Genomic DNA, 13843 nt, shown 5'->3' on the forward strand with positions numbered 1-13843 from the left:
AAGAGAGAGAGAGAGAGAGAGAGAGAGAGAGAGAGAAGAGAGAGAGAGAGAGAGAGAGAGCAGACTCGTCCTGGCCATTAGCAACGCCCCGTGGCACATTGGGTCGTTTTTTAATCCCTGCAGGAGAAGAGGCGCCTCATCCACTCCAACCCGACGCACCTCCGGGTTCTTCTTGGACTTGACGTATGTTTTGATGCACGACGGCGGAGCGCGAGCCACGCAGCGCTCGTGGACCGTGTACTTGCAGACTGGAGGGGGGGGGGGGGGGGGAGAGAGAGAAAACGTTTTAATTCAAGACTTTCAACTAGAAAAGGACGGAACGCAGAGGAGAAACAATAAGAGCAACAGTGCTATGATAATAATAATAATAATATAATAATAATTCTTTACACTTGTTTGAAAAGTGAATTAATGTCTAATGTAATCTCCTCGAGTCAGGGCAAACCGTAGCACTAACAAATGGTAGCACTTAAATTGTACTTATAATGACACTTTTCTATAACATGTTTTGAAGACTGCTTATTTTATGAAAAATGTACTTTCTTGTTACTTGTTCTTCTGAGTTTGTATCTCTATGTGGAAATGCACTTATTGTACGTCGCTTTGGTCATGTAATGAGTCACACATAGTAACAATGTAATTTTACAAATATTAAAAGTGAATGAAAACAGGACTAAAATGGATTCTACACACAGATCATCAAAAGTTGATATAGAATCAAAGTTAACAAGCTGTGGGCCAAAACGGGCTGACTGGAGACAGCACTCACATGAGCAGCAGAGCCCCTGCTTCCCCAGTCCGATCAGCATGTTGAGGCACAGGTTGCAGTAGGCCGGCTTGTTGAAGTGCTTCAGCCTCCACACGTGCTGCCCGTCATCCTTGACGTTCTGCAGGCAAAACACCAGACGTTCTGGATCCAAACCGGGTTGAATGACGGAGCGCTTCATTGCACGGTTTCATACTCGGACGGGAGAATCCTCGGGTCTCACGTACGTTACTCGTGTCGCATTCTTCCGGCTGGTGGGACAGGTTTTGCTGCCTTGCCTTGGTAGTAATATCCATTCATAAAAAAAAGGACTCAAGTGGGGATTTGTGTTGCCTGTGCAATGGTTCCCTCTAGTGGACATGAACGTGTGTGACGCCGTGAGCAAACCTTTGTGCTTTTGAACTGACCAGCACAATAATCTTTGTAGGAATGAATCGAAATAATGTAATAAAAAAAGGGTAAGAGGTAAAGCCAATTTACGCTTAAAAGGAACTTTCCTCTGTGTCCTCAGCAGGTTGACGAAGCAACCGATGAAGCCGTGCAGACACCCTGAAACACCTGCTGTAAAATAGCATTCAGCGTCAAGCTGTCTTTTAAGAAAACGTGAAGGAATGGAACGTTTAGTCTGTAATTACCCCCGCCCTCCCTCCCCCCCCCCTCCCACCGTCATCATCATCATCATTTGGCTCCGGATGAAGAGTAAGAATTTGAGCGATCTGCTGCCCCTCGCCATCCTGCTCCGGGATTGGTTACATTTGCAGATAAGTGGAGTTACCTTTTTTGTTTGATATCTGCGGAAATAGTGCCATTTCCCGTCAGCCTCTGAAACAAAACAGCCACTAATTGGCCCCTTGGTTTAATTGGAGGAGCAAATAACTCACCGTCTCCAGGCCCAGCAGCACCAGCAGCGGGATGGTGGTCATGCCCCCCTGGATCCACTCCTCCAGCGACACGGTGCCGTCGCGGTCGTAGTCGATCTCCTGCATCATGTCCTGGAGGATCTGCGGCGGTCGGTAGTTTCAGGTTAATCTTTATTCACTTTTTTTTGTGTTGACATTATTTAAGCGTCAAAAGTCGTGGGTTGTGAGGAAAAAGTGAGTGAGTGAAGACTCCCGTGTCTCTCTTACTGGTTTCAGCTCGGTCACGTCCCATTCCAGGTACTCGGCCACATGCATCATCTGGGAGATGATGTGCTCCAGCTCCTGCGGTGAGACCAGAGACAGTGAATTACAGGCCCCCCCCCCCGACCCCAAAACACAGTGTTTACCTCCCTCCCCCCTGCGTCCCGCGGGCTAAGTGCCCTCGGCGTGAATAGCCTGACGAGCAGCGCGTAATCGCCGGTTGGGAATGTCACTGTTGCACTCTGGGAAATAAACAAAAGGCAGCGTGGGAGGAGCTCCGAGGCCGATGGGTTAATTACAATGGTTTTGATCCTTTGGAGGGGCTTGGGGTTGGGGGTGGGGAGGGGGGGGGGTATTATTAACCAGTGGGATACAGAAGCACTAATGTAGAATAAATGTAGCAGAGTGAGCTGATCAAACATCAGTGAAACAACGTGTCCTTCTCAACAAAGAACTTGACGGTTGATCTTAAAGAGGAGAAATATTTACCGAGCTGTCCAGGGACCCGTTGCCGTCGGTGTCGTAGAGGCGGAACATAACTGTGGAGACAGAACAGAAAAGGTCGCCGCTCGGTCCTCTGCGGCCTTTGAAGTGGACTTTGAAGCGCGGCGGCTGTTGGCCGGTCGAAGCCGCGGCGCCGTAAAGGCTGCTTTTATTTCCTCTGCGCCAAACCCACATCTCTGCAGTAGTTTGCATCTCAACGTTGCAACTTTTAATGGCCCCCCCCCAATTACCACTCAAAGGCGTCGCCATGGAAACAGACGGCTCCCGCGTCAAGGGCCGATATCGCTCCCCACCCCCCCCCCCTTCCTTATAGACGCAACGGCAACAACAACCTGACCTGGCTTCAGAGCGTCTCCATGCCAATATCTACACCCTCAAACGACACCCCCCCCCCCATCCCTCCTCCGCCCTCCGGCTTGCAGGCGAGCGCGGTCGAGGTGCAGTTGGCGGCGGGCGGCGCTGACATCACGAGGAGTTGACGTCAGACGTGCGGCCCGTCAAGCCACTAACGAGGAGCAAAGTGCCAGTTTCCTAAGGGGGTGGTGTGTGACCTTTTTGGGGGGGGGGGGGAAAGGGAGGGGGAAGTGATGGTGGTGTCTGGCGTCGGGTGATGGTGTCACGAGGTGGCGCTTGCGAGGTAATAAAATTCTAAAGATGATGGGGGCTGTTGGTAACTTCTGTCCGCAGTACAAATGGGTTGGACCCAGTTTCTTCTGGGACGTTTCTCGCGAAAAAAAGGAAAAGAAAAAACTCTGGATCCATTGAAGCAACAGTTTGTAACTTTCCCGTATATCTGCTTAAAATGACATTAAACCCCGACAATCGCACATGGGATGAATCGCCTGTGGGGGAACGTGACGTGGTCTGCGGCCTCCTATCCAATCACAACAGAGGAGTCTCTGTCCATCGCAGTTGATTGACAGCTCGAAAACGTCACAGTACTCAACATATAATGTTGTGTCATCTGGAGAAGCTACTCTTCTGGTTTGGTGTGTGTGTGTGTGGGGGGGGGGGGATTTTGACCATATTTGTTTTTCTTCTTTTTATCTGTTACCACTTTTCACTTTTGTTTTTTCCACTTTCTTTCTTTCTTTTGGTCTGTTTTCCCCATTTTCTGTGCATTTCCTATTTCCCTTTTGTATGTAACTTTATTCCACATAATTCAACATCTTTTACTTTTTTTATGGTGTTTAGGGAACTTTAAATAACATTGCACTTTTTGGGGACACCTTGAGTTGCTGGTACATTGTTTTAATATATAAATGGGTTTAATTCCGCCGTATTCCCCTTTAAAATTGAAATTAAATAAATTCCTGAAACGATGGAGACGGCACTGGAGGGAGATAGATAACAGCAGCCGGTGTTCCCGTCCCTTCTAGACTTCGCTAATGTGTTGTTTCTCACTGCGGAGACATGCAGTCGCAGGCGTTTGACACAACATCAGCTCAGAAAGCGGCGCAGTGCTCGGACTGACCAGCAGAGAGAGCCGTCCCCTCAGAAAACAACAAGTCGGGGGGGGGGCGGGAAAAGCTCACTGTTCAGAGCCGCCGCCGCGGCCAGCATCCGTTAAATTATTGATTCACCCTCGTGCTTAATGAGTTCTACGCTACTCAATAATTCAACAGCTGGATGAGAATTACCAGCAACACAGAGAAAAAAAACTGACTAGGTGATGTTACTAATCTGATAAGACACAATTAGGAGACATAAACTCTCTCTTTAGAGAAGCTAAAGGAGGCGCTGGTGGTGACAATTCAAAAAACAAAAACGATAGACGCCAACATTGGCGTATTACAGTTGAAACTTGACAAGAAAGTGTTGGTTTAATTGAACGTTATTGCCACCAGAGAAAACTCAGAGAAACAAACAAACGCGCAAAGAAGGCCGGCCAACTCTGCATTTTCCACGCTGGTAGTCTAATTCATTTTTTGATTAAAGATTCAAAGGGTTTGGAAGCGAACAGGAAACCAGAAGAAAAAAAAGCTGAAACTGATGCAGGCCAGTGCTGGGAAGTAAACAAGTACATTTAGCACTGCACTAAATCTATAAATAGTGAAAAATAAGCCCCCCACATTTACATTATGAATCATTTCAATCAATGATATTTTTCACGAGATATTTCTCATTAATGGATGACAACATGCAGCTGAGCCGGCTTCTGTCAGCTAACAATGCTAACATCGCTAGCATCGTTAGCCGAGCACTGAATTTAGAAATTAGATCCTTTCAGTATAACTGGACTGGTACTTTGTTGCCAAAGTGTATCATTAGGTGCTCATTTTAAATGTACACAACCACAACGGGGGGGAAAAAATTGATGATCAGATATTTTTCCCAAACGTGTGAAATCATACTGCGGGTAACCATAGTAACAGTAGATCTTACGGGTGCTGCATTAATAGATCATACCACCACAACCCTACAAACCAACTTTTCACCAGTAGCCGTGGCGACAGCGCCACAACACACTGGAAGGTCTCTTGATGTAGATCAGCTTAATATATTAACAACCTCCACTTCATCCATTATTGTCTTATATCACAACAATGGCTGCATATACAAAGTATTTCCATCTTCCTTCTTCCATCCATTCATTTCCTGAACCATCAATTGTTTTGTCAGTCTAGAACCCTTGCTGATGATAATTCGCTGATTCTGGGCTAAAGACACAAGTTCTTCGATTTAAATATAAATTATATAAACAAAAAAATTCCACCGTTTTACTCTCCCAAACATGAATGAATCCCGACTTCCATCCACCCGCTGCGCTTCCGTCCTCCTCACCCCCGACATTGACTCGGCCCGTCTCCTCGCATCGCGTCAGCGGATCGCAGAGAAACCGCCCAGAGGGGGCCCACGTGACCTGGGACGACACTCACACTCGAGCTTGTCCTCGGGACGCCCTCCCTCCAGCAGAGAGAGGTAACACACGATGTCCTTCAGCTGCACCGTCTCCAGAGGCGGGGGCGGGGAGGCGGCCCTCGCGGGGGTCGAGCTGCCTTTGATCAGCTTCAGCCCTGCAGGGGAGGGGCACGGAGGAGAAAGGTCAGAGCATCCTCCACAACGCCTCTAATGTTCGGCCCGGTGACCTGCTGGCTCGGGCTTTTGGTCACACGGAGGGAGCGGTTGGTGGGCGGCGTCCGGCTCCCCAAAAAAGCCAACAGTGCTTTGTTCGGCGGGGGGAGTTTGATGCACCGTGTCTTATTGTGTTTATCTGTACAGAACGTTAAAGATGAATAAAGATGCATATTCATTCCCCAAAAGCTGGTAGCTGTATTTTAATTTGGAAGAGATGGTACAAGCTACAGAAGCTGTAGCGTATAACAAGCGAGTACATGGTTATTATATCCATAACCACATTATATGGTTTAACAAATTTGTAGAATATTCGGGTATCTTAAGTCTTGAAAATAAAATGCTACATTCATTGTATACCGGCAGGGAGCTTTTAAAATAGAAAATACACAAATTTACTTTGATGATTTGATGGATTTCCTGACCAAAAAGGGACTAGAATCATATTTTAGTATTGAGTATTGAGTCGTACTGCTGCTTGGACGCGTTTTCAGTTTCACTGTAGCAGCCTCACTCTTTACAGTAATGTGGCGCTCAGTCTCCGTGGGGAGCTGCCTCCAATGCTTCCACTCACTGGGGAACATTATTCTCTTTCATAGTATCATAATACATTCTGCTCTCCTGTGCGCGGGTCCATCTCTGCTGTAGTAAATGCAAGAAAAATGGATCAAAAGGCAATCCCATTATGTTAATTACAGTAGGTGGGCTTTTTTTCCATTTCTTTCCTGTAGCTCATTATGCCGGCAGCAATCATCAACCAAATTAGCAAAAAGTACACACGACTCACGACTGTGAGACGGGACAACTCGGTTTTCAGCCATTGCTTGTGTTCGATTTCCATCAAGTGTAACAAGCAATCTGGTAGGCCTTTATTGTCATTATTGTTGTTCACTATTATTCAAATGGGCCATTTGGATGCAAAGTACAAAGGCTACTTTTTCAACCGTGTTGTTGACACCCCGAGAGCGAGCAGAATTTTCCCTTTAGTACCAGTGACTCATCCATCACACCAGAACGAGATATTAGTACAAAATGCTGTAAACAAACAGAAACACGGCCAAAGACAATTGGCAGCCGCTACGCTGCAAATCTGCTGTGTGCGCCAGAGGTCTGAACCTGGCAGGAAATCTGTTATCCTGTAATGGCCCCCGAAAACAAAGACAAATAAAACAGAAATGGTTCTGCTCCAACACAGCGAAAGCAAAGCACCCCCACTTTGAAAATGGAGACTGAGTCGGCGCTGTGACGGCGTGGCAACGAGGGACAAACTGACCGCACAACACCAAGACGGCTTGTGTTGGTTAAAAGACTTCCTCGCTCACACTCACCGGGGACTCTGGGCCTGTCGGAAGACGAGGGGCCAGGTTCGGCTCCCTTGTTGCTGAACGTCATGAAGAGGTGTCGGCAGAACTCTTCGGGGAGTTCGCTCTCCAGGAACGTCTGCATGAAGACCTTGAAGCCCTCAAAGTCAATGTCCTTAAAAAACAACAAAAACCCAAACCCATAACGGGTCAGGAATAGAGCGTGTCGTCGGTCACGAGGAGCTTCAGTCGTCGCCTTCAGGGCCTCTAAGGAACACGGAGGATTGTTAATACGAAAAGCTGGTTTGTTCGAGAGGGAGGGGTTTGAATTTGATCTTTATCAAAAATGTTGCAGAATTCCTTTTGCAGATTTCTACACTCAGAAAGATGCCTTTTGTGGTTTAGGCTGTGGGGGGCGGGTGAAGAGCTATTTCAGAGGCTGCTTCCATCTGACTCTCAGGTTGCCTGGTCGTTTAATTCTGTGAAATGATGCCTTCAAGGAAACATTCAAGATGATATACTATTTCACTGCCTATTTCCTAAAAAAATGCCTTTTATTTTTCCTGGAAACTACAAGAAACACCGAACAAAACACAGCAGCAATAGATCAGGGAGAAGAGATTACCTGGCTGAGGATGTCCTGCTTCTAAACATGCAGCATTGTAGAAAGAAAGAAACCCATCATGTTCGTGGAGGTCGTGCGGTTCTCACGTCCTACAACGTGCTAAATATGCTCACTCCACCTGTGCATGTGAAAAATCCTAAAGACACGACGTCTATGAATGCAGGTTCACAGTGAACTCTTCTTATTACGTTCTCGCTAAATAAAAGGCTGTTATAATTATATGCAAAATTAGTATAATAAATATACACAGTAGGGAACATGTTTTTTAGCATGCATTTCTGTTTGATCGCAGACTGTTAAATTGAAAGAGAAAATAATTCTTATACAAACCCCATTCACACTTTTAAGGGTGAATACAAGAATCTAACCTTGAGATAACGTTAGCATGGTAGCTTAGCTACTAAATAGGTTTACGAAGCAGAACAATAAGACATACATAACCACAATCAAACAAATGATAATCATTTTTGTGTTCAAAATCCAACAACATTTTTGAATGGAAAAATCACAAAAAAAAGAACCGTCTCTGTTCCATTTTTTGTAAATGCTCTCTCTTGGCAGCGATCGACTCAAAGCTCAATAACCCATGCGTTACATAAGCGAGTGTAAACGGCACGTACCTCCTCCGGATTGTATTTAGCCAACACACCATCTCCATGGAACTCCTGCAGCACATCCCTCAGCTTCTTGGTCGAGTCTGAGCAAAGCAAAGAGAGGGGGCAGGTTTGCCATTTTTTTCAGCGCCGTGACGCCTCTGTGTTTGAAGATGCGTATTTGAAACTAAACATTCCTTTACAAAACGAGCTTGATTTGTGCCGGCGTTCATCCTCCACCAAGCGGTGAGGCTTATTCACGGGTATGGATTTTCTGCAGAAGGCATCTTGAGCCGCTCGGTGGACTTGTTCATTGGCTTTCCTCCCAAGCGCGAGAAGATCCGAATCAATATCCCATCCGTGCAATTTAGACAGGCCCTTTAATTCAGCGTCGCACTGTTAAGTGTTTTTACAACCGCCATTTTTTTCAAAATCGACCAAAATAAACCACCAGTAATCCCACCACTGCAAACCTGTTTGGCCTTGCAATGGCAGCTAGCTTAGCTCCGTCCAAAGGGGAAAAGCAACAACTCGTTGATCCAAGTTGACTAATCGTCACGCTATCACTTTGCTTGAAGTGAGCGTTGAACCTGCTAGCGTTAGCTAGTTCTTGCTCAGCTGTGCTAAGCTGCTCTAGCTCCATCCTGAACGCAGCATATTAACATTTTTAAAAAATGATGAAAACGACGAAATTGCTAACAAACACATTTAGCGAAATAGAAGCGTGATTGTGGACACTCTAAGTTAACTTAAATCAAAGAATTCATCTCTCACGCTCCACATTATTCGCGTAGTGTCTCCCCTGTTAACTGGGACTAATTAGCACAGGACGCGGACCCCTTGCTCCCACTAAAGTGCTCTTACTGACGGAGCAGAACGTGAGGTTCACGGAGCAGGTAGGTGTGTCGGTAGGTTCAGTCTCCCAGGTAAGAAGGGAAAAATAACACCTGCGTTACAATATGTGACTGAGTAAATTAACCAGCTTTAGCTAGCTTCGGCTAGCAAATCCCCCTGATATGTCTTTTTACAGATACATATTTGATAGTTACAAGACTAAAGTTCTATGAATCTTTTGTTGCATTAGATGGGATTTTAACGTCAGCCCCCCCGGCGGAGCTTTGTCTCTCAAGTCAACTCATCGTCGCGCCGACACCGCATCTCTTGGGTCAGTGACGGAGTGTCACTACCCGCCCATGCTTCCGTGAGGCAACAAAACCGCTCATGTTTGGGTTAAATTGGGGGTTTTCGGCGAGACGAGAGGACTGAGCGACCAACGGCTCTCGCTAGAAATTAATCTGTGACAAAAGTGACACGACGAAAGTCCTGCGTCTGAGTGTCTACTAATGAGTGAGGAATCTTCATACTGGAGGACTGACCAATCACGGTCCATATGAAATAGATAGGTGATGTTAAAATGGCTGCTGTCCTTCACCCATTTATAATGTTTAAACTCCTCTAGATGGGGTTTTTGTCGGTTGTAGCGTCGCGTCGCCTCCTGCGCTGTAACGGCTCTGGACCTTTGATTCCCGAAGAAGTAATTGCTTCACATCGGAGTGTGTCATCATCATTATAGACCACGGATATATATTAGCGCTCTGTCCGTGCCAAACCATTATGTGGCAGGGTGATAATGAATCCTCTGATTGCGCGTCACGTGCCACATGCCCAGCGGGATTACCAGGGTAATTATTTAAGCATTGTGTGGCACACAGCGATCACAGGGGCAGCCTTGGTCCATACTGTTTTAGGTTCACGTGTGCAATGGCGTGTTCTTTCCCTCTGAAAGTACAATAATTGTCCCTCTGTGAAGCAGCACTCTGCTGTACACCTTTTAGCGAAACGTATCAGTTGAATAGAAACTCTTAATTGTTGTGAGGCAGATCTCGGGTGCCACGGCTATTAAAATGTTATAAAAGCGTGCGGCGGCCGCCTTTTAATGAGAAGGAAGGGAGAGATACAGTGGGAGGCGAGATGAGGGGTGAGGCGAGGAGGGAAGGCGAGGCAACGTGATGCTCATTGTTGCTCCGCGGAGAATGGGATATTTTATAACCTGTTGCTGCGCAGCGCACAAAGAGTCGCCCCGAGCTCGTTGAAACATGATTATCCAAATCTGTCTAGCATGCACACACACACACGCACTCACACACACACACACACACTTGAACTCTCTCCTTTCCGCCTCACTTTTTTTTTTTCCCATTCCGCCTTTTATTCCCTCACAAATTCAGAATACAGCTATAAGCACCATGTCCCTGGGACATTTGGTTTAATTCCTCAAATTCATTAGCCATCCACAAAAAAAAAAAGAATCAAACTCATAAATACACACACACACACACAAAAAAAGCCAGGACCTAATAGCCTTGTAAGTGCATCTGCCGGAGAGAGCAGGGGAGTGAGGAGCAATGTTGTCACGAGGCACAGAGCGGGGGGGGGGGGGGGTTGCAAAAAACACTTAGGGAACCTCAAGAAAGGCCTCCGATTCCGATCCACCGTTAGTGCCGTTGTCTGTCTACCAACGATTAAAACTCTGACCCCCCCCCCCCTCATCGACGTGTAGGCGGTGCACCGAAGCCCCCGCGGTGGGGCCCGGCCAGGCCTGGTCACATTTTCCGTCCCTGGCACCATTTGAAATGACGAAACGTGTCAACATCCCGCAGCGGAACGTAAACTCCGGGGCGCCCAGGGACCATTTGTTGAGGCTGCGAGCGAATTCGCTCGAGAGCCGAGAGAGCGGCGACGCGGCACGCAGGTTAAACGCTTCGGGCGGCTTCAGCTTCGTCTTCCTACCTCGGGGGAAGGCAAGACGTCGCTGTGCAGCGTCAACGTTGCATCGTTAAGAGACGTTTGAGAATAAGAGTTTGAGTTTGAACGTCACAAAAAAGACATTTTTCTTCTTAACCCTAACCCCCCAAAAAAAGTCCGGTCTGTGTAATGGTAATAATCCCAGATGTTAAATCCGCATTACTTGATAATCTGGCGTGTAGGTTGTTAACACACCTCGACCTTGTAAAATGTGCTCTGCTTTTGGTCACATGCTCAGTTTGTCTCACTGGGCCGATCGTGTGAAGTGGACGTCTCAGAGATAAGTTTTTTTGTTGTTTGTTGAAGGCAGCTGGAAACAGCGCTCAGTTATATATGGTTAACAGCCCATAAAACCCCCCAAAAATGAGCTGAAAGAACCAACAACTCGAAGGAAATGCGGATCTCTTTGATCTTTTTCTGAAGGTTTCCGTCACGACAAGAAAACCCCTTTCAGATTAAACTTTGATACATTGTTAGCTTAGTAGCTAGCTTCCCTAAAATAAAAAGTGGGCTTTGTTCCGCTCAGCAGGGGTGGAAGATATTAAAAATGAGATTAGAAGTCAAACTATATTTGCAGCAGATGTTAATTTAGGGCTGAGCATCTTGAAGCGCTGCACGAGCAGCCCCCCCGGGTACTGAGACTTCCTGGGAGGACGACGGTGATGCAGAGAGACCGTCCTCGTCGCAGTCGCTACTCACACTGAGCGTACTCCTGCAGCAGGGCGAATTCAGCCGGGGTCAGCGTGACCCATTTCTCCTGTCCGCTCATCGCGCTCATCGGACCTCGCACCTCCGTCCGCTGAGCATTCCCCTTCCACCTCCGTCAGCAGCACGCAGCGGGGGCGTCGCACGCTGGAAGGCAACAGCACACATCAGCCCACATCAGCCCAATTAGGGGGGGGGGGGGGGGGGGGAGACACTTTTTTAAAGTCAGTCTGACATGTCACATTTCCCCTTTGTGCAGTTTCTCCTCCTAATGCCCAGCCCCGTGTCCATTGATTCGATGCCTTGGAAGACTTGACATTTCAGGCTTTGAGATTCATGTTTGTCAGCCGATGTTGGATAAAAACCAACGTAAAGAAACCCCCCCCCCCCATCGATGGAAAAACACGCAGTTCTTAATACAAATGCAACAGAGGTGAAAACACACGCATGGGAAGTGGAGCACCACCCATGAAGCTCCGTCAGCACCGTTGGCATTGTTTGCAATGGCGGTGCCGTTAGCATCGGTAGCTTCTAGCTGGGCCAGTTAGGTTGAGAGTAAGTGAAGGTGATTCCCCAAACACAGAGATGCTCTTAATTTTACATTTCACATTTGGGACCTTAATGCAATTTCAGTATTGAAAATCTAAAAGAAAATAAAAATGGGTGGATTGTAAACACATGAACAAGGTAGCCAGGAATCATCTCCAGAGCTGCACGTGGACCTCCGTCAGCGTGACGCAATGATGTCCTTCACCGAAGGCAAGCGACAAAACAATCAAGTAAATCACCCAAAACGTTTTAATGTATTCCAGTGTTTACAGGTTACTGACTCACCGATATTTGTCATCAGATAAAAGCAAAGAAAATATGTATTGGTTCACTGTACTGTTTAGAACATCACAGATGTTTCGATTCATTTGACCTTGCTTTCACGCTTGGGCAATTGTGATTAGCGTAATTTTTGAGTGTAGTATGCGTGTGCGTGTGTGTGTGTGTGCGTGTGCGTGTGTGCTACATTGCCAATGAATTGCCCCAATTACTGAAACGGTGGATCAACAAGTGGTCATGTTCATGGATGTGTTCCTTTGCATGCAAATAATAAGCATAATGAGTGAGGTATGAATGTATCTTAATTTAGTTTGGCCTCATGTGTGTACGTGTGCCTGTGATCATGCTTGTGTGTTCGTGTGTGTGTGTGTGTGTGTGTGTGTGTGTGTATCCATGCTGTAATACATGAGCAGGTAACTATCCCTTGGTGCCGTGTTTTACCTTGAACAAAAGGGTAATTCCATTAACAATAAAAACTGGTGAAGGGTTGACTCATTATTTTGGCATAGTGAAAAGAAGGGGATTGAACGCCATGATGTTTCTGTGCAAACAGCTGGGTGCGTGGGAACCAGCCTCCCTCGCAAAAACTTTGATCTGCCGCCTGGAGCTGAAACTAGAAAACACTCTTGTCTTATCAAATGTTTTGGGGGGAAAAAAAGAAAACGTAAATGCATGAATCTTTGTTTTGATAGCACATCTGGTTTTGGCACCGCTGTGTATTGCGCGTGCGGTGTGTCTGCTGCAGGGCGTCCTCACACAGCATCCTTTTAGGAACCAAAACCCATCTGCACACCTTCACCAGGTCCACCTCACAGTTCCACTCAGCGTGGATCCGTGCGCTGTTTCGCCACACGGACGGAAGACCACTGATGCGGTGACACACACACACACGCACACACACACACGCGGGCGCGCGCGCGCGCATTTAGAAGACATTGCGACACGCCACCATCAACGAGATGTGGTTTCAACATGAAGCTCACCTGCTGCAGAGCCGGAGTTCACCGCCAGCAGAGGAACGTTTGGGGGTGGGTGGGGGGGGGGTCCTACGGGCAGATGTCCTTGTTACGGGTGCAGATCCTCGGTCACATTCCCGCCCGTCGTGTCCCTCCTCCGGGCGTCCTGTCACCTGCTGAGGGGCACAAGTCGGTCAGCTGGTAATCAGCCGTTTGAGTGTGAAGCTCTGTGCCTCAAAGAGAGGAGACGATGGAGCAGCAGCCCTCTGCGTGTGAGTATGCGGGGGGAGGCTGGTTTTTCGCAGTGTCTGGTCAGAGTGGCATCGCCAGGGATGTGGAGAGAGAGAGAGAGAGAGAGAGAGAGAGAGAGAGAGAGAGAGAGAGAGAGAGAGGGAGGGAGAGAGAGAGAGGGAGGGAGGGAGGGAGAGAGAGAGAGGGAGGGAGGGAGGGAGAGAGAGAGAGAGGGGGGGGGGCAGCACTGCACTGCCTGCAATCATCAGTTTCTCTCGGTCTTCCTCATCTCTCTTGTTACCCCCCCCCCCCCCCCCCTCCTTCAACCACCCC

At 47.5% G+C, this 13843-nt stretch overlaps 1 protein-coding gene across 1 annotated transcript in view; it reads right to left on the reverse strand.

Moving 5' to 3' along the window:
• Positions 1–13359, reverse strand: part of dgkb (diacylglycerol kinase, beta) — a 38867-nt gene extending 25508 nt beyond the window's left edge. Inside the window, exons 1-11 of the mRNA XM_062565553.1 lie at positions 13307–13359; positions 11490–11642; positions 8013–8089; positions 7393–7413; positions 6795–6942; positions 5271–5408; positions 2377–2426; positions 1894–1968; positions 1648–1767; positions 770–887; positions 66–248 (exon numbers count right to left, since the gene is read on the reverse strand). Of these exons, the coding sequence (XP_062421537.1) occupies positions 66–248; positions 770–887; positions 1648–1767; positions 1894–1968; positions 2377–2426; positions 5271–5408; positions 6795–6942; positions 7393–7413; positions 8013–8089; positions 11490–11568 (1009 nt within the window). The 5' untranslated portion in view covers positions 11569–11642; positions 13307–13359. The remainder of the gene's footprint in view (positions 1–65; positions 249–769; positions 888–1647; positions 1768–1893; positions 1969–2376; positions 2427–5270; positions 5409–6794; positions 6943–7392; positions 7414–8012; positions 8090–11489; positions 11643–13306) is intronic.
• Positions 13360–13843: the final 484 nt, after the last annotated feature.

Source organism: Pungitius pungitius, chromosome 11 (assembly GCF_949316345.1).
Source record: "Pungitius pungitius chromosome 11, fPunPun2.1, whole genome shotgun sequence".
NCBI classification, from domain to species: Eukaryota; Metazoa; Chordata; class Actinopteri; order Perciformes; family Gasterosteidae; genus Pungitius; species Pungitius pungitius.